Source organism: Anser brachyrhynchus (genome assembly GCF_964034855.1).
Source record: "Anser brachyrhynchus genome assembly, chromosome: 1".
Taxonomy (NCBI): Eukaryota; Metazoa; Chordata; class Aves; order Anseriformes; family Anatidae; genus Anser; species Anser brachyrhynchus.
In genome coordinates, this window is record NC_137694.1 from 211,981,012 (window position 1) to 211,999,617 (window position 18,606).

General features: G+C 67.0%; 1 protein-coding gene across 3 annotated transcripts in view; it reads right to left on the minus strand.

Annotated features, from left to right (window-relative positions):
• PDE2A (phosphodiesterase 2A) overlaps positions 1 to 18,606 on the minus strand; it is a 54,887-nt gene that overhangs the window by 502 nt on the left and 35,779 nt on the right. For 2 of the 3 annotated variants that reach the window (XM_080599838.1, XM_080599839.1), the window contains 29 exons: positions 16,398 to 16,487; positions 14,987 to 15,075; positions 13,755 to 13,864; positions 12,880 to 12,935; positions 12,582 to 12,641; positions 12,305 to 12,464; positions 12,178 to 12,230; positions 11,665 to 11,739; positions 11,494 to 11,535; positions 11,320 to 11,388; positions 11,079 to 11,209; positions 10,842 to 10,953; positions 10,710 to 10,749; positions 9,655 to 9,718; positions 9,465 to 9,543; positions 9,187 to 9,364; positions 8,571 to 8,683; positions 8,368 to 8,445; positions 7,197 to 7,319; positions 7,000 to 7,070; positions 6,761 to 6,883; positions 6,575 to 6,662; positions 5,525 to 5,572; positions 5,303 to 5,377; positions 5,078 to 5,177; positions 4,705 to 4,817; positions 4,407 to 4,445; positions 4,150 to 4,256; positions 1 to 3,919 (listed from right to left, as the gene is read on the minus strand). The exon at positions 1 to 3,919 is cut by the window's left edge and continues 502 nt beyond it. In XM_080599838.1, the coding sequence (XP_080455964.1) occupies positions 3,700 to 3,919; positions 4,150 to 4,256; positions 4,407 to 4,445; positions 4,705 to 4,817; positions 5,078 to 5,177; positions 5,303 to 5,377; positions 5,525 to 5,572; positions 6,575 to 6,662; positions 6,761 to 6,883; positions 7,000 to 7,070; positions 7,197 to 7,319; positions 8,368 to 8,445; positions 8,571 to 8,683; positions 9,187 to 9,364; positions 9,465 to 9,543; positions 9,655 to 9,718; positions 10,710 to 10,749; positions 10,842 to 10,953; positions 11,079 to 11,209; positions 11,320 to 11,388; positions 11,494 to 11,535; positions 11,665 to 11,739; positions 12,178 to 12,230; positions 12,305 to 12,464; positions 12,582 to 12,641; positions 12,880 to 12,935; positions 13,755 to 13,864; positions 14,987 to 15,075; positions 16,398 to 16,487 (2,706 nt within the window). In that variant the 3' untranslated portion in view covers positions 1 to 3,699. The remainder of the gene's footprint in view (positions 3,920 to 4,149; positions 4,257 to 4,406; positions 4,446 to 4,704; positions 4,818 to 5,077; positions 5,178 to 5,302; positions 5,378 to 5,524; positions 5,573 to 6,574; positions 6,663 to 6,760; positions 6,884 to 6,999; positions 7,071 to 7,196; positions 7,320 to 8,367; positions 8,446 to 8,570; positions 8,684 to 9,186; positions 9,365 to 9,464; positions 9,544 to 9,654; positions 9,719 to 10,709; positions 10,750 to 10,841; positions 10,954 to 11,078; positions 11,210 to 11,319; positions 11,389 to 11,493; positions 11,536 to 11,664; positions 11,740 to 12,177; positions 12,231 to 12,304; positions 12,465 to 12,581; positions 12,642 to 12,879; positions 12,936 to 13,754; positions 13,865 to 14,986; positions 15,076 to 16,397; positions 16,488 to 18,606) is intronic. The other variant, XR_013953641.1, reaches the window with a different exon arrangement.

An 18,606-nucleotide genomic window follows, 5' to 3' on the forward strand; every position in this document is an offset into this window, starting at 1 on the left:
GGAGAAGGAGAAGGAGAAGGAGAAGGAGAAGGAGAAGGAGAAGGAGAAGGGAGAAGAAGAACCGTCTCCTGCTTGGGCCCTGTCCGCAGCACCTGGGCAGGAGGCGCCGAGCCCAGCACAACCAGCGCGGCGAGAGGAGAGGACCGAGAAGCCGGAGGAGGTTTTGCACGCTCACACACACCCGTGCACACCGCGCACACACGCTGGTGAGCCGGGCACGCATGCCCATGCCCCAGGGTAGGCGCAGGGGCAGGAGCGGGGCCGCGCACACGCACTGGGGACCAGCTGGGGGACGTGCCCGTGGCACTGGCCATCTCACACAGGTGGGGACACGTGGCTGCGGGACACCTCCAGCTCTGCCTGGCAGGATGCTCGTGGCACGGCCCGGGTCGTGGTGCCCACCATCGGCAGCCCACGCTTGGCTTTAGGAGGCTCCAAGCATCCCCGGGGTGGTGGCACCGGCGCCTCGGTGGCACGGCTGTGCCGGCGTCACGGAGACCGAGCTGGCACTGGGGATGTCCATACAAATCAACCCCCAGCGTGCACACAGAGTGGGCGTTTTGCAACAAAATGTGGTTTCTCGCCCCAAAAGAGGGGCTCCTGGCAGCGCCCGGTGGGCACGGGTCCTCGGCGGTGCGCACGGCTGCCAGCGGGGACGGGCACGGTGCCGCCGGCGGGGCTGGCACCGCGCTGGCTTTCTCCTATATCGGTTTGGGTTTGGTTGGTTGGTGTTTGTCTGTGTTTGTTTTTTTTTTTTTTTGCCTTTGGGGTCTGCTCCTTCCCGCTGGTTTCGTCCCTCCCTGCCCCGCAGCGGCACGGGGAAGGGGGGCAGGAGGCTGGGGGGGGGGGGGTCTCGTAGGTGAAGCGATCGGCCAGCATCCGCGGGGAGGGTCTGCGCGGGTCCTGCCGGGGGCTGGCCAAAGCGTCTCTCTAAAGGCAACTCCGAGGAGGTAAGGCAAAATGAACGCAGTTCGTTGGGCCCGGCGCCGTCTCGGCTGTGGGGTCTCCCGTGGCTCCCCCAGGCACACGCGCACGCACTGAAGCAGACGGCTCGTTGCTTGAAAGAGAAACGGCGAGGGGGACGCGCAGGGTGGGCAGCAAACGGCTCCATGGCCACCCCGTAGCCATCCCATGGCCACCCCACAGCCACCCCACGGCCACCCCACGGCCACCCCACGGCCACCCCATGGCCATCCCACGGCCATCCCATGGCCACCCCACGGCCACCCCACGGCCACCCCACGGCCATCCCATGGCCACCCCATGGCCATCTCACGGCCACCCCACGGCCACCCCATGGCCATCCCACGGCCATCCCATGGCCACCCCATGGTACACCGGCCCCCCCAGGGCTCTTCACCACCCCAGCTTGACCCCACAGCTGTTTGGGGTGGCTCTGGCTTGGGACATGGAGCCGGGGCTGAGGCCATGGGGATGGCTCAATGGACCCCCCCAGGGCTCTTTGCTGGGCTGCCGGAGCAGGGCAGAGCCCCCCAGGATGGTGGGGGCCGGGCACGTTGGGCTGCAGGCGGGGAGGGAGCACGGGGAACCGGCGGTCAGTGGGGCAGGAGGGAGCACGGGGGATCTGAAGGGTCTGTGCACGGCCAGAGGGGGACCACAGGGGGCCACCGCAGGTCACGCACGGTGATGTGTAGGACCTGAAGGACCTGGGGAGGCCACCACAGTCTATGGACGGTGGTCTGTAGGACCAGGGGGGCCACCACAGCCCATGCACAGCAGTCTGTAGGACCAGGGGGGCCACCACAACCCATGCACAGCAGTCTGTAGGACCAGGGGGACCACCACAGCCCATGCACAGCAGTCTGTAGGACCAGGGGGGGCCACCACAGCCCATGCACAGCAGTCTGTAGGACCAGGGGGACCATGGAAGGATGGCAGTGTCCATGCATGGCAGCTGATGGGACTGGAGGGACCACGGGACATCAGCAGGGTCCATGCACGGTGGTCTGTGGGACAGAAGGGACCACGGGGTGCTGCTGGGGTCCACGCACAGCAATCTGCAGGACCAGGGGGACCCCACAATGTTGGCAGGGTCCGTGCACAGCAGTCAGTATGGCAGGAGGACCACGGGGGCCAGAGGGGCCATGCGGTGCCTGCGGGGTCCACGAGCAGCGGTTTGTGGGATCGTGGAAGGATGGCGGGGTCCATGCATGGACATTGATGGGACTGGAGGGACCATGGAAGGGTGGCGGGGTCCATGCACGGTGGTCTGTAGGACAGAAGGGACCATGGGGCGCTGTCAAGGTCCATGCACAGCACCCAGGAGGACCGGAGGGACCGCGGGACACCAGCAGGGTCCACGCATGGCCAGAGGGACCACGGGAGGCCATCACAGCCCATGCAAGTGGTCTGTAGGGCCAGAAGGACCAGGAGATGCCCTCATGGCCCACGCATGGCAGTCGGTAGGACCAAGGGACCACCGGAGGCCGTCAGTCCATGCTCTGTAGGACTGCAAGGACAGCAGGAGGCTGGCAGGGTCCACGCATGGCAGCTGATGGGACCGGGGGGCTGCCGACCAGCAGGGACCATGCACGGTGGTCTGCGGGATCAGAGGGACCGTGGGACGTCAACAGGGTCCATGCATGGTGGTTTGGTGGACCAGAGGGACCATGCAACGCCCGCAGGGTCCATGCATGGTGGTTTGGTGGACCAGAGGGACCATGCAACGCCCGCAGGGTCCATGCATGCTTGGTAGGACCAGAGGGACCACCAGAGGCCCCCACAGCCCACGCACGCAGTCTGTAGGACCAGAGGGACCACCGGAGGCCATCGGTCCATCCGTGGTGGTCTGTAGGGCTGGAGGGACCACGAGAAGATGGCAGTCCCGGGGGGTGGCGGCGCTGGGGGTCCCTCAGCCTCCGGGTGCTGGTGCAGGGCGGTGGGGGGACCCGGGGGGGACTCAGGGGGGGACGCGGGCAGAGCGAGGTGCGGGGCTGGGAGCACCCTGGTGGCCGTGCGCATCCTGCTCCCGGTGCCACCCTCCTGCCGCTGGCCCCTCACACTCCAAAAGCCGTGGTTTGTCCCCAAATCACCCCATCGTACTGGGGGGGTGCTCTTGCCCTCTGCTCTCCCTTGGGGGCCACTCGGACACAGGGACAGTGGCCGTGGCACCGTCCCCATCCCTCTGGGGTGCCCGGACCCCAGGGGCTCCAGCGCCGGAGCTGAGAGCCCCCCCCCACCCAGCACCCCCATCTCCCCCACCCCACAAGTGCTCCCCTCACCTGCCCCACGCCGTCCCCCTGCATCCTGCTGGCCCCCACGGCCCCGTTTTCGGGGACAGCCCGCCTGGAGGTGCTCGGAGGGGTTCCCAAACCCTCCCCGCCTCCAGCTGCCGAGGAAAGACGTCCCCATCGTCGGCACCGCGGGGACGCCAGGGTGGCACCGGCACCCTGAGGCACGGCCGCCCCCGACCCCACGCCGTCCCCAGGCACCACCAGGCAGCGAGCCCACAGCCAGCAGAGCCCGAAGAAGGGGTCCGGTGAGCCGGAGGGGGGGCACCACCACCCCACAGTGGCACCAGGGCAGGGACGGAGCTCGCCGTGCCACCGCAGAGCCCCCAAAGTCCCCCTCGCCCCCCTCCCCGGATCAGGAGGAAGGGGCTGCAGGGCTGCGGGGTTGGGGTCTCTCCATCACCACCTCCCCCCGGCCCCGGCCCCCCCCACCCCCCCCCAAAGGCGCTCACTCGGCCCCCGACTCGGGGTGCCCCTCGGCGTCCAGGCACCCGTTCATTTGGGCGTCTGGCGCCTGCGGGTCGTACTCCTCGTCCAAAAAGTCCAGGGAGTTGTTGCTGGGCAAGCCGCGGATGGTGAACTTGTGGGACACCTTGGTCCACTGCTCCCGGTTGCTGGCCACCCGCTCGTACAGCTCAGACGCCTTGGGGAAGAGGTCCTGCAGCAGCCTGGGGGGGGGGGGGGGGGCACAGCCCCTCAGCACGGGGGTTTTGGGGGCTCCCCCCCGTCCCCGCTGCCTGGAAAACCCCCCAAAATCCTGCAGGGCGCTGCGCCCAGCGCCCTGGGATGCTGCAGGGGGTGGGAAAAGGGAGGGCATCTCCCCCCCCACACACACCCCAAAAATCCCCCCTGGGGGTAGCTGATCGGGGTGGGGGGGGGTTGGGGGGGGGGGGCTCACTTGTAGATGGGCATGGCGATGTGCTCCATGAAGCTGATCTGCAGCTCGGGGATGTAGGCTTTCTCCCGGTCCATCATCTCCAGCGGGCGGTTGCCCATGGCTTTCTCCTACAGCGCCAACACCGGAGGGGGGTCAATGCCACCCCCTCCACCAGGAAAACCCCCGCCGAGCCCCCCCAGCCCCCCCCCCCCCATCTTCATCCGAGCCCCCCCGGTGCGTGCCAAGCGCTGGAGAGCTTCAGCCCCCTGCCCACCTACCAGGTCTCCCTGGGAGAAGAACTCCTTGTAGATCAGCTCCTGCAAGGGACAGGCTGTCACCACGGGGGGGGGGGGGCACATAACCATGGGGCCCCCTCCCCTCTCACCCCCCCTCTGGACCCCTCCCACAGCTCTGGGTCCCGCAGGGTGCAGGGGGACGTCCCTTGGGGGCTGCTGGTGCTGGTCCCCTGCTGGTGCTGGTCCCCTGCTGGTGCAGGCACCCGGCACGGGGCAGACCCCGGGGACAAAAAGGGGGGGTGGGGGTGGGTTGGGGGGGGGGGGGGGGCTCCCCGCTCACCGCGATCTTCCTGGTGGTCTTCCAGCCCTTGGTCTGGTCGGAGAGGTCGCAGGACGTCATCAGCAGGCAGAGCAGCAGGCTGTGGTGCTGCTTGTTCTTGGGGTCGTAGCCAACTGCGGGCGGGGGGGGGGCAGGTTTGGGGCTGGGGGGGGCAGCACGGACCCCCAGAGTCCCCAGAGGAAGGCTCTGGGGACAGCCAGGACCCCCCATGCCGTGCCCCTCAGCCTCGGTGGGACGAGCCCCCCACTCAGCACCCCCAGTGCCAAACCCCTGGGGATGCTGCACAGTGCCCCCAGGCCAGCCCACCCTGTGCCCCCCCCCCCCGGGGGGACAACGGGACCCCCCCGGGAGGGTCCCGGCAGCCCATCCCCACCTTCTGCCATCTTCTGGAGGTCCTTGAAGATGCGCAGGTGGTGGGCCAGGTCGGTGGCCAGGATGATGTCCCGCATGAGGTCCAGCATGCGCTGGTAATCCTGCGGGGCCCCCAGAGGCTGGCTCAGCACCCCCAGCAGCAGCACGTGGCGCCGGGGGGGGGGGGGGGGTCAGGGGGCTTATGGGGGGGGGGTTGGGGGGGATTGGGGACACGGGGGGGGCTCACCTTGCGGGAGAAGTGGTCGAAGATGTTGCAGCCCTGGCTGTTGAGGATGGCGATGGCCTGGGCGAAGTGGTGCCGCTGCGGGAGGAGCGGGGAGGTGGCAGGGGGGAGCGCACGGCCCCAGCGAGACGGGGGAGGGGGCAGCCGCTGCCACCACCACCCCCCCAAAAAAAAAGCCACCTGGGTGCCCCCAAAGGAGGGAGCAGGGGTGTGGGGGGGAATTACCTCCATGACTGAGCCCTCTGAGCTATAGAGTGCCGCCAGGACGGATTTCTGCAAGGAGGAGCATCCAGGGTCACCCTGACCCTGCCCCTAATCCTAACCCTAACCCCTAAACCTAACCCTAAACCTATCCCTAACAATAACCCTAACCCTAAACCTAACCGTATGCCATAAACCTAACCCTAACTCTAACCCCTAAACTTAACCATAAACCTAAACCAAACCCTAAACCCTAACGCTGACCCTGATCCTGACCCTAACCTTAAACCTGACCCTGACCCTGACCTTAACCCTAACCCCTAAACCTAACCCTAAACCTAACCCTAAACCGAACCCTAACCCCTAAACCTTTCACTAACCCTAACCCTAGCCCCAACCCCTAAATCTAACCCTAAACCCTAACCCTAAAAGTAACTCCAACCCCAACACTAACCCAAACCCTAAACCCTAACCCTAACCCTAAGCCCTAAACCTAACCCTAACCCTACCCTAACCCCTAAAACTAACCCTAACCATAATCCCTAATACCTAAACATAAACCTAACCCTAACCTCTAAACCTAACCCTAACCACTAAACCTAACCCTAACCCTAAACCTAACCCTAACCCTAACCCTGACCCTTACCCTGACTCTAACCCTGACCCTGACCCTAAACCTTACCCTAAATCCTAACCCTAACCCTAACCGTAAACCTGCCCTTAACCCTAATACTACCCTAACCCTGCCCCTACCCCTATCCCTTCCCCTGCCCCTGCCCTTGCCCCTGCCCCTGCCCCTGCCCCTGCCCCTAACCCTAACCTTAACCCTAACCCCTAACCCCTAACCCCTAAATCTAACCCTAACACTAACATTGACCCTAACCCTAACCCTAACCCTGTCCCTAACCCCTAAATCTAACCCTAACCCTGCCCCTAACCCTGCCCCTGCCCCTAACCCTAACCCTGGCCGTCCCAGCTCAGAGCATGCCCCCATCTTCACCATCGGGTGACCCCCCACCCCCACCCCGCAGTGTCCCCGTGCCTCTCCCCTCCCAGCGCCGTGCCGGAGCTCACCGAGGCCACCTGGAAGGAGTTATTGGTGCCCCTGTGGTCCAGGTCGTGGCACATGCAGGAGATGAACAGGGCGAAGATCTCGATGTCTCTGGGGAAGGGGGGGGAGGAGGGAAACTGAGGCAGGCGGGAGGGCAGGGAAGACCCGGGGGGGGTGGTTTGGGGGTTTTGGGGGGGGCCCGGCCGTACTCCAGGTAGTTGACGAGCTCCAGGTTCTTGTAGAGCAGGTAGCAGAAGTGGGAGACGGAGAAGGCGTGCATCCAGTTGTGGTACGGGGGGTCGCGGTAGCCCTTCTTCACCATCAGGCAGAACCTGGGCGGGGAGGAGGATGAGGGGAGGGGGGGTGAGGAGGGGGCTTCTCGCCCCCCCCCCAGGGACCCCGCAGGAGGACAGGGTCCGTTCCGTCCCCCCACCACCCCGACCCCCACCTGGTGAGCGTCTGGCGGTCCATCTTGTAGGTGTTGATGAAGTTCATGTCCTGCAGCATGCTCAGGATGGCCTGCAGAGGGGACGGGGGTGGGCAGGGGGCGTCCCCGCGTCCCCCTCCTCACCCCGGGGGGACCCTGACCGACGGCGGGTGGGGGCCATTGGGGACCGTCCCCGTCCCGTCCCCCCCAGCCCTCACCATGGAGGTGTCATCCTCGGGCAGGGAGCGCGGCGTATAGGTGAAGCTGGCGAAGTTGGGGTCGATGGTGGCCACGGGCTGGATGCCCTCACTCAGCAGCTTGGTGTACTCGTCGTCCGACACCTGCGTGGCATGGGCACGGCGCCCACGGTGTCCCCAAATGTCCCATGGTGTCCCCAAATGTCCCCTGGGACACCTCAGCCAGCACCATGGCACGGGCACGGCTCCCAGGGGGTCCCCAAATGTCCCCTGGGACACCTCAGCCAGCACCATGGCACGGGCACAGCGCCCACGGTGTCCCCAAATGTCCCATGGTGTCCCCAAATGTCCCCTGGGACACCTCAGCCAGCACCATGGCACGGGCACGGCTCCCAGCGGGTCCCCAAATGTCCCCTGGGACACCTCAGCCAGCACCGTGGCACGGGCACAGCACCCAAGGTGTCCCCAAATGTCCCCTGGGACACCTTAGCCAGCACCATGGCACGGGCACAGCACCCAGGGGGTCCCCAAATGTCCCCTGGGACACCTTAGCCAGCACCGTGGCATGGGCACAGCACCCAAGGTGTCCCCAAATGTCCCATGGTGTCCCCAAATGTCCCCTGGGACACTCAGCCAGCACCATGGCATGGGCACAGCGCCCACAGTGTCCCCAAATGTCCCCTGGGACACCTTAGCCAGCACCGTGGCATGGGCACAGTACCCAGGGGGGTCCCCAAATGTCCCACGGTGTCCCCAAATGTCCCCTGGGACACTCAGCCAGCACCATGGCATGGGCACAGCTCCCAGGGTGTCCCCAAATGTCCCCTGGGACAACTCAGCCAGCACCGTGGCACAGGCACAGCGCCCACGGTGTCCCCAAATGTCCCACGGTGTCCCCAGATGTCCCCTGGGACACCTCAGCCAGCACCATGGCACGGGCACAGCGCCCAGGGTGTCCCCAAATATCCCCTGGGACCCCTCAGCCAGCACCATGGCACGGGCACAGCACCCAGGGTGTCCCCAAATGTCCCCTGGGACTGATGCCAAGAACCCCAACCGCTTGGCCATGCCCTCTGCCACCCCCCTCCCAGGGCACCACGCTGACACCGGGGGTCCCAGCCAGCAGGGGAGCCCCTCCCCGTGCTGGGATTTGGGGGTGCATCGCCATCCGGGGGGGGGGGGGACACCTCACCTTCATGTGGTACATCATCATCTCGTTGGCCAGGTGGCTGCGGTACTGCGCCTCGTTCACCTTCTTGTACAGCAGGGACTGGGGGGCAAAGGGGGGGGCCGTGGGTGCGCTGGGGGCGAGCACCCCCTCTCTGGACACATCACTGGTCCCCACGTGTCCCCTCCCCAAGCCGGGGACCCCCAGGGGACCCCCCTGGCGCTCACGTGGGCGATGCTGATGCCGCAGTAGATGGAGAAGGCGGTGGCCAGGTCCTCGTCGAATTTGCTGAACCAGGGCCCGTTGATCTTGTTGACCAGCTCGGCCACCCCGATGACCTCTGGGGACACGGCGGGGTCAGGGGGGGTGGGTTGGGACCCCCTCCCCCGGCACAGGGTTGTCAGCACGTGCTGGGGGACAGTGCTGTGCCCAGGGGGTGGGCTTGGGGACCGTGCGATGAGCTGGGGACGGGATCGTGTCGGCGTGCTGGGGACAATGCAATGCCCTCGTGCTGGGGACAGGATCGTGTCCGTGTGTCGGGGACAGGATTGTGTCCATGTGTTGGGGACAATGCAATGCCTTCATGCTGGGGACAGGATTGTGTCCGTGTGTTGGGGACAGGATTGCTTCCATGTGCTGGGGACAGGATCGTGTCTGTGTGCTGGGGACAATGCAATGCCCTCGTGCTGGGGACACGATCATGCCCACATGCTTGGGACAGGATCGTGCCCATGTGCCGGGTGACAGGGTCACATCCACACCCTGGGGACAGTGCAGTGGCCATGTGCTGGGGGACAGGGCTTCCCCCTGTACTGGGACCGGCGCGGTGCCCGCCGCTCTCACCCTGGCTCTCGTTCTTGATGGGGAAGCAGAGGATGTTCCTGGTGCGGAAGCCGGTGCTGTCGTCCACCCCGCGGTAGAAAAGCGGGTGCGAGTAGGCGTCCTTGATGTTCAGGATCTTGCCGGTGGTCGCCACGTGCCCCGCGATGCCCTGGTCGGCGGGGATGCGGATCTCGTAGCTCTGTGGGCACGGAGAGGCTCGGGGGCAGCCGACACGACCCCAGAGGTGGGGGGATGGACCCCCCTAAAATGGGGCTGCTTGCCCCCGCAGCCCACCTCACCTCGTCATCCACCACGCCGCCGTCGAACACCTTGGCCACCAGCTCGTGGCTGAGGCGGTCCAGCAGGAACACGGAGCATCTGCAAGAGGCCACCGCGGCACTCGCACCCACGGGACCCCCCCCCCCCCCAGGATGCCCAGGGGGACACCGTCCCCCTGTGTCCCCCTCCCCGCGTGGGGTCCCCGCTCACATCTCGGCGTTGCTGAGGTTTCGGGCTTCCGTGATGATCTCCTGGAGCAACACGGAGACGTCGTCTGCAGCGGGGGGAAGGGTTACGGGGGGGCCGGGGGGAGGGTGCCCCCGGGGCAGGTCTGCAGGCAGGGAGCCCCCAGACCAGGGGGAAGACCCCCCCAGCCACGTGTGTAATAAGGGGGGGGGGGGTCTCTGCTCAGTCTGCAACAAGTGGTGTGCATGCAGCAGGGTGTGTGCACACAGCAGTGTGCATTGCACCACGGGGTGCATGCTTATGCAGCAGTATGCATGCGTGTGGCACGTGTGCATGCAGCGGGGTGTGTGCGCTTGTGCAGCAGTGTGTGCACATACGTCACGTGTGCATGCAGCAGTGTGTGTTTGCTTGTGCAGCAGTGTACGTGCATGCGTGTGGCACGTGTGCATGCAGCTGTGTGCGTGTGCTTATGCAGCAGTGCGTGCATGTATGCAGCTCGCATGCATGCATCAGGGTGTGCGCACACGTGCAGAAGTGCATGCAGCCATGCAGGTGCATGCAGCAGGGTGCATGTGCATGCTGCTGCGTGTGCATGCCGTGCTGCACGGGCATGCAGCAGGCCACTTGTGTGCAGTGGTGCACGCATGCAGAAATTCTTGTGCTCACAGCAGGTGCACACTGCAGTGCATGCACGCATCCAGCAGCATGGGTACATGCAGCTGCACGTGTGCAAGAAATGGTGAGTGTGCAGCAGTGTCTGTGCTTGTAATGGTACGTGTGCGTGAAATCGTGCATGTGCAGCAGTGTCTGTGCTTGTAAAGGCACGTGTGCACGCAGCAGCGCAGTGTGTGCGCGCACCACTACGCGCACGCAGGGCTCTGTGTGTGCACGCGTACCCGAGCAGCCCGTTCATGCACCCGCTGTGGAGCTCAGGGGTGCCCTCCTGCGACCAGCAGGGTGAGGGCTGGTGGCGCACAGCACCACGTCCCCCCAGGCAGGGGACCGGGGACCCCGGTGCCACCGTCACCCGGGTGAGCGCCCACCCGTGGGTGCCTCCCCCCCCCCCCCCAGGCACCTACCCAAGTGCGTGAACAGGTTCTTCGCCACCTGCAGCAGGGCCTGGTGGGGACAAAGGGGACATCATCAGCGGGGGGGGGGCCACCCACGGGTGCCATGCAGCCAGTCGGGGGCTGGAGGGGCAGGGGGCTTACCTGGCACTCGCACTTGAGCTTCTGCTCCTTCTGGAAGGCCAGCGTGCTGGTGAGCACCGTGGAGGTGTAGCAGAAGCAGTGCTGGATCTTGTGCTCGTCCCGCTCCGTGTAGCTGGGGGACGGAGCCCCCCCGGGGGGGACACCAGCTCAGCGCCCCGTCCCTGCCCCCTACCCCCCCCCAGAGGGAAAGGGGGGGGTGAGGGACGGATCCTGACACCCCCCCCGTGCCACCCTCACCTCTCGCCGCTCAGCTTGTTGAAGGCGCAGGCCAAGGCCACCACCTGGGAGGTGGCGCGGCTGATGACGGGTACGCAGAGCATGGAGGTGACCTCGGTGCCCAGCATGCTGTTGAGCTGCTTGTGCTCCTCCTGCGGGGGAAAAAGATGGGGGGGGGGCAAGGGGGAGGGGAGGGGGCAGGCAGGGTTCACCCCCAGCCCCCAAGGTGGTCCCGCGGGGCTCGGGTCCGTGGGGTACCCACCTCGCTGATGTCCTTCAAGGTGATGGGTTTCTTGTCCTCCACCACCTGCCCCAGGCGCCCGAAGGTGAGCTGTGGGCAGAGGTGGGGCTGAGACGGGGCGGGGGGGGACACACCAGCACCGCCCCCCCCTCGGGGCACCGTATCCCCAAAGCTGGCACCCATGGGTGCCCTCACCGAAAAGCTGATCTCCTCCTCCAGGACGCGGTCGCCCACCACCTGCAAGAGATGGGGCCACGGGGCTGAGCTGCTGGGGGGGGGTGCCATGCCCCGGGGTGGGGGGGGGGGTTGTCTAGGACACTTGGGGGGGGTCCAGGACATGGGGGGAGCCCGGCTGGGGGCACCCACCTGGCAGAAGAGCTGGTGGTTGTCCTCCGAGACCAGCAGGAGGCAGCAGCACAGCGACTGGGTCTCCTGCTTCAGCTGGGTGGGGGGGGGGGAGGGCAGCGGTGGGTGCTCCAGCCTGCCCTGAGCCCCCCCCGAGGGCAGGATCTGGCCCCCAACCCATGCCCAGAAAGCGGGGTGGCCCCCCCCCCCCCAAGCCTCTCCCCTGGGGCTGGGCGCGTTAACCCTGGAGCCTACCGATGTCACCCCAAGGGCTGTGCGCCCTGGCGTTACTGAGGGCTGGGGGGGGGCTGAGAGCAGGAGCCCCCCCCGCGCCGCCTCCTGCCCATCCCTGTGCCTGGGGGTGGCACCGTTAACTCTGGAGACCAGCGACGGCTCCGAGGCCGTTCACTCTGGTCACTACTGACGGCTGTGCCGGTGATGCCCGGGGGTGGGGGGGGTGGGGGGGGTGCACTTTGGGGGCTTTGCATTTTGGCACGGCAGGGGCAGGGGGTGCGGGGGGGGGCAGCTACTCACGTAGTTGATGACCTTGAGCTGCAGCGAGGCCGCATCCAGGTCGTAGAGCTCGCCTGCGAGAGGGGCGGCTCAGCACCCTGCCCGCACCCTGCCCGCTCAGCACCCCCCCTCGCAGCCCCCCCCTCACCGCAGAGCTGCAGGATCTTGCAGTCCAGCTCGCTGTAGCTGCTGTCGGGAGCCTTCTCGGCCTTGGCCAGGGAGGTCTGCGAGGAGCTGGTGGACAGGCTGACCTGCGGCCAGGGCTGCAGCTTCTGCAGGGCCTGCACGCGCCGGTACGCCACCAGGGTCTGCGGGGAGGGGGGGGAGTAAGGGACCAGGGATGGGGGGGGGCAGGGGGACGTGGCACAGGGGACGGGACCGGTGCGGGTGCCGGGAGCTGCCGCGGCGGGGCTGGGGTCACTCACGTGCCGCTCCAGCGCGCGCAGGTTCTGCTCGTCCGAGTCGCTCAGGTGGCCGCAGTGCACCTGGGGGGGACAGCGGGAGGACCCTGGTGGCCGGGGCAGGGCGCGTGGCACCCCCCCGGCCCCTGGGCGGAATGGGGTTCGGGGAGGAGAAATGCGGCTTTGGTTGGCATTTCCCGTGCGTTTTGGGTCGCGGCTCGGCATCTGCCCCTGGCCTGGGTCCCTCGCGCTCAGGGGTCCTGAGGGGTGGGACACGTTGTGGGACACGTTATGGGACAGCCACCTCCACCCCCGTGCTCACCAGGATGACGCACACCACGGCCCCGCTGTCCTTGTCCACCAGCGGGATGATGAGCACTGCAAGGAGACAGCGGGTCAGCCCCGGGTGGGTGCTGGAGGGGTGGCGCCGACCCCTCAGATTGTGTCCCCCCCCCCTCCCTCCCATCCCTCCATGCCCCCCTGCCCCCCGTGCATGCAGCCCTCCGGTGCCCACCCACCCGCACGCCCCTGCCCCACCACGCCTGCCTTCAGCCACCTCTCGTGTGCCCCCTCCCAGCCCTCCTGTCGCCCACCCACCCACTCTATGCTGTCCCCTCCCGTCCACTTCTCCACCCACCCACCCAGCCCCTCTCCCATCCACCCACCCTCCCCATGCCCAGCCACACAGCCCCCACCCACCCTCCATCCACATACCCACCCACCCCTGTGCCCACCCATGCAGCCCCCGTCTGTCCACCCACCCACTCTCCTATGTGCCCACCCATCCATCCACCCATCCATCCCTTCTCCCATCCATCAATCCGCCCCCGACCCACTCTGCCACCCATCCACCCACTCTCCTATCCATCCATCCACCCATCCACCCATCCATCCATCCATCCATCCATCCATCCATCCATCCATCCATCCATCCATCCATCCATCCATCCATTTCTCCATCCATCCATCCATCCATCCATCCATCCATCCATCCATCCATCCATCCATCCATCCATCCATCCATCCATCCATCCATCCATCCATCCATCCACCCATCCATTTCTCCACCCATCCACCCACCCCTCCCTCCATCCCACCCGTCTGTCCCCCCACCCGCCCCTCACCCCCCCCCGCCCATTGCCCACCCCATTCCCATTGCCCCCCTCCCCCCAGCACCCAGCCCCGTGCAGCCCCCACCTTGCGTGCCGGGGGCGAGGGGCGCAGCCAGGGGGCCCAGCTGCCGGCCCTGCAGCTCGGTGGGGGGCAGCCCCCCACACTCCACCCGCTTCTGCCTCCGCACCGCATCCCTGGGGGGACAGGGGCACCCTGAGCCACCCCCCCACGAGGCCAGGCAGGGGGCCTCCACCCCCGTGCCCCCTCCTGGAGGCCGCTTTGCTCCCCGCCTCTGTTGGACCCCCCCCCCCGTGCCATATCCCCCTGCTTCACCCCAGCTAAGGGACCCCCAGGATGGACCCAGTGAGTGGGGGGGGTGTGGTGCTGGGAGGGCTCGCAGCCCCCCCACCCATGGGGGCAGGTTGGCTGTGGGGGTGTGGGCAGCCCCAAAAAACTGGGGGGGAGTGGGGGGTAAGAGGGTGGGGAGGGCACATGGGGTGCAAGCGGTCGGGGAGGGCTTGGGGTACGGGGGGGATGTGCATAGGGAGTGTGCATGCGTGTGCATGGGGTGTGCATTTGTGTGCATGGTGTGTGTGTGTGTGTGTACGTGTGCATAGTGAGTGTGTGTGTGTGTGTGTGTGCGCGCACCCCCAAGGGGTGTGTATGGGTGTGCATGGGGTGTGTGTGCACAAGGAGTGTGCATGTGCAGAGTGTGTGTGCATCTGCATGCTGCATGTGCGTTGTGCGTGTGTGCATGTGCACAGTGAGCGTGCATGTATGTACATGGTGTGTGCGTGCGTGTGCACAGTGAGTGTGCAGGCATGTGCATGCGTGTGCACGTGCACAGCGAGTGTGTGCATCTGCATGCTTCACGTGCATTGTGCATGTTCACACTGAGTGTGTATGCATGTGCATGGGGTGTGCGTGCATGTGCACGGTGTGTGCACATGCGCATGCTTCATGTGCACGGTGCATGTGTGCTTGCACGTGCACGGTGCATGTGCACAGTGTGTGCACGCATGTGCATGGTGTGCGCACACACGTGGCAGGCAGAGGGGTGTGCACATGCACAGGGTGTGTGTGTGTGCACACTGCGTGTATCTGTGTGTCTGTGCATGCGTGGCTGGGCAGTGCACGTGTGTGGATGTGTGTGCAAGGTGTGTGTGTGTGCTGCACAGCACCCACACCCCCCCCGAGCTGCTCATCCAGGAGAGCCTGGTGGGGTCTCGCATCCCCTAAAAGGCTCCAAGTGGGGGGGGGGGGGGGGGGGGGACGTTGGGGGTCCCCCTGCAGAGGGGGTCCATGGGGGGGCTCACCTGAGCTTCCCCTCGGCGGGCAGCTCGTGGGGGGGGTCGTCGCAGGTCAGCCGGGTGTCCCCATCCAGCAGGTAGATGTAGACATGCTCCTGGGGGGGGGGTGGGGAACAGCAACTCCGTGAGCCCCCCCCCCCAGTGCAGCCTCAGTGCACTCCCGTGCACAGGGCACGGGGCAGGACACGGCACCCTGCGTGGGGCTGGGGGCTGCTCCCCTGCAGCCCTCCCCCGGCTCTGCAAACCTCTCAAATCCCCCCCCGACAGCCCCCCGGGATTGGCACGGCGTGCTTCAGTTTCCCCTTGCGCACTTCCCGGGGCACACAGAGCTGCGGCGCCCCGAGCACGGCGTGCCTCAGTTTCCCCGGGGGGGGATTTTCCAGGAGCTCCGACACCCCGCAGCAGGCAGGATCGAAGCGAAGAGCCCCCAGCGCGGGCACGGGACCCCAAAACCTCCCAACGCGGGGGAAGAAGGCGGCAGAGACGCGGCGGCGGCAGAGGAGCCGGCACCAGGCGGCCCCGGCACGCTCCAGCGCCCTGAGGCGGGGGGGTCAGGGGAGGGAGGGAAGGGTAATTCACGGCAGCAGCGGGCGATGCAATCCCATTATCGGCTGCCAACGCGGGAGATAACGCGCGTGTCACCGCGGCGGGGTGATTTAACGCTGCGGTGCCGCGGACACGTTAGGGGCCGCGGCTCCGGGTTCGTTCCGCGCCAGCTGCTCCCTGTCTGACGGCCCCGAGCTGCCGGAGCCCTCGGCGGTGGGCGAAGGCCGGGCTCGGCAAACTTTCTGGGCTGAGGGTTTCAGCAATCGGCGCCCAGAAGTAACGGCGGAGGCAGGCGGGGAGCAACGGGGACGCGCGGGGTGGAGAGCGCCGGGATCCCGCGGGGATGGAGCAGTGGGGGAAACTGAGGCAGAGCTGGGGGCGAGGGGGGAGTTTTGCTCGGCTGGGGCACGGTGCTGGCACGGTCTGCATGATGCCTGGGTGCCAGCAGCACCCCGGGGCCACCAGCACGCCGGGGACACCCCCACCCCATCAGCGGGCACGCCAGCACCCTCCTGCTGCAGCACGGTCCCACCCCAAAAACAGCGCGGGGGCTCAGCCCCGGGTACCTGTGCCCCTGGCAGTGCCACCTTCTGCGGCCAGGCTGGGTGACAGCAAGGGGACAATAAGCTCAGGGGTCCTGCTGGTTCGGGGGGGGGGAGGGCTCAGCACCGCTCCCTCCCCGCCATCAGCAAGGGTCCAGGGGGGACGTTAGCAGAGGTCATGCTTAAAATGGCAAAGAGGAGAGCGCTGACGTGTGGCTCAGCCCCAATATTAGCCAGCAGAGAATCCACCCCCTGCGGGGAGCTCACGGATACCCATCGAAGCCCAGTGCCCCCCCCCCCCCCCAGCACCTCACGGGGTCCCCACCTACCGCTTTGGGCAGCAGGGAGAGGACGGCATCGCGCAGGGCGTCCCGCAGGCTGGAGACGTCGATCACGGCCCCCAGGCTCAGCAGGGCGTCCTGGGGAGAGAGCAGACATGGGGGGGGGGGGGGGGGGGGACACGGGGAGGGGGCTGAGGTGGTCACCGCTGCGATGTCACCAACGTCACCTCGACACCACAGCGGGGTTTTTTTTTCCCCCCCTGGACCCAAAATCCCGACCAGGTGACGCTGCCTGCCTGAGGGGGGGTGCACGGTGCCAGGGACACCCCAGGGGGACAGGGACAGGAGCCGGGTGCCACCTCCCTGCAGAGGGCTGCAGGGGGGGGGGCCGGTCACCCCTTTTTTGGGTGTCCCTGTGACCGTGCAAATGGCCATCCTGCCATATTGGGGCATACTGGGAGCACTGGGCAGGGGAGCGCCCCAACACGTGGTGCGACACGGGGCTGGCGCAGCAGGGCGACACGGGGAGCCACACGTGGCCGTGTGTGAGCCCTGCGGGCGTCTGCTCGGACCACAGCAGCACCAGCACGAGCCACACCAGTGCCCGCACCAGCCCCACCAGCACCACACCAGTGCCCGCACCAGCCCCACCAGCACCACACCAGCGCCGGGCGGCGGCAGCAGGGCGGCCGCGTGCCGATAAATCCAGAGCCGGGTCCCCCGCGCTGACCCTGGCCGGCTTTATTTACGCCTTTGATTTCTTTGCACGAATAAAAACGACCCGAGCCCGCTCCTGCCTTGCACAGCCCCGACAGCCGAGGCAGCCGTGGAATTTTAAAGAAGAGCCGGCAGCTTTCGTGGGCACCAAAATCTGGCAAAGCCCCCGAGCACCGCGCACTGCGCCCCGGCCACCCCCCCCGAAGTGCACGGTGAGGGCACGGCAACCCTCTGGGGTCCCTCGGCCACCCTGGGCTGGCCACGGTCCCCGGCGTCCCAGCGCTTGTCACAAACCCCAGGCGGGGTCGCGCCATGCCCCGGGCACCACTGGTGCAAACTGGAGCTCCCAAATTCCTCCTGCCCCAAGCAGCCGATGGGAAGGGGTGCACGGAGAGGGGCTGGAGCTGCGATGGTGGGGTTTGGGGAGGAGGGGGCTGAAATTGTCCCCCTTTGGCAGGGACACCCAGCCCCGTGTCCTTCCTTCTGGAGCAGTGTCACCAAGGGGGGGGGGGGTCTGGCTGTCCCCATACCATGTCCCCGAGGCACAAAACGGGGCTGAATGGCACGGGGCGCACGAGGGGCAAGGAGAAACTCCGGCTGCTCCTGGCTAACGCGGCAATAAATCAACCCGGGGAAGATGAACCGGGAGGGAGGAAGGGGAGAGAGCAGGGAGGAGGGGAACCAAAGAGCTCCTACGCGCCGAGAGCTGGCGGATTTGGCCCAGGAACAGCCCCATGCAGGAACAGGGGACACCGGGAGCAGCCCCGACACGCACGCGTGCGCCTTGCACGACTGCGCACGGCTCCCCAGTTTTTTTGGGAGTGAGAAAACGGCAGCAAAACGCTCCCGAGCATCGAATCCCGTTGCAAACCGGCACAGCCCCGCGTTGCTCCCCCACCCCCACCCCGGGCCCCCCCCCGTGCGCCACCCGCCCGCCCCGCAGCGTCCTCGGCGGGGAACCCGGCGCCGGCGGGAGCTGAAGATTTGGGCTCTGGCTGTGATTCCAACAGGGCCGCATCTCCAGCCGCTCACCAACACTGGAGACACATGCACTGTAGAATACAGCCAGGCCTCGACCGGGTGCCGCGTGTGCCCGGCATCCCCGCCGCGCCTGGGGGGGGGGGGGGGGGAACGAGGCAGAGCCCGAGCGGGACCAGAACGGGTGCTGGGGGGGGGTCCGGGGGGAGCCGTTCGTCCCCTCCCAGGAAAGCCACGGCGGTGGCACGACGGCGCGGTGACAGACGGGTGCCGGCGAGGTGGCAGCTGGACACGAGCAGTGGCTTTAAAAGGGACGGGAAAATCCGCCCCCCGCGGCCCCCCCCCCCCCCCCCCGCCCCCGGCCCCCATCCGCGGGGTGGAAAAAAGCTGCAGGAGCTATTAAAAAAAAAAAAAAAAAGGCCAGCAGAAAGCCAGGTGGGGCCGTTTGCGGAGCGGGGGCACCCCGCTCACCCTGCTCCCAGCAGGAGGGGGGGGGGTCGGGGGGGGGGGGGCATTTGTCCCCCTCCCGAGCCCGGGGCATCGCCACGCTCCCCGGTGCCGC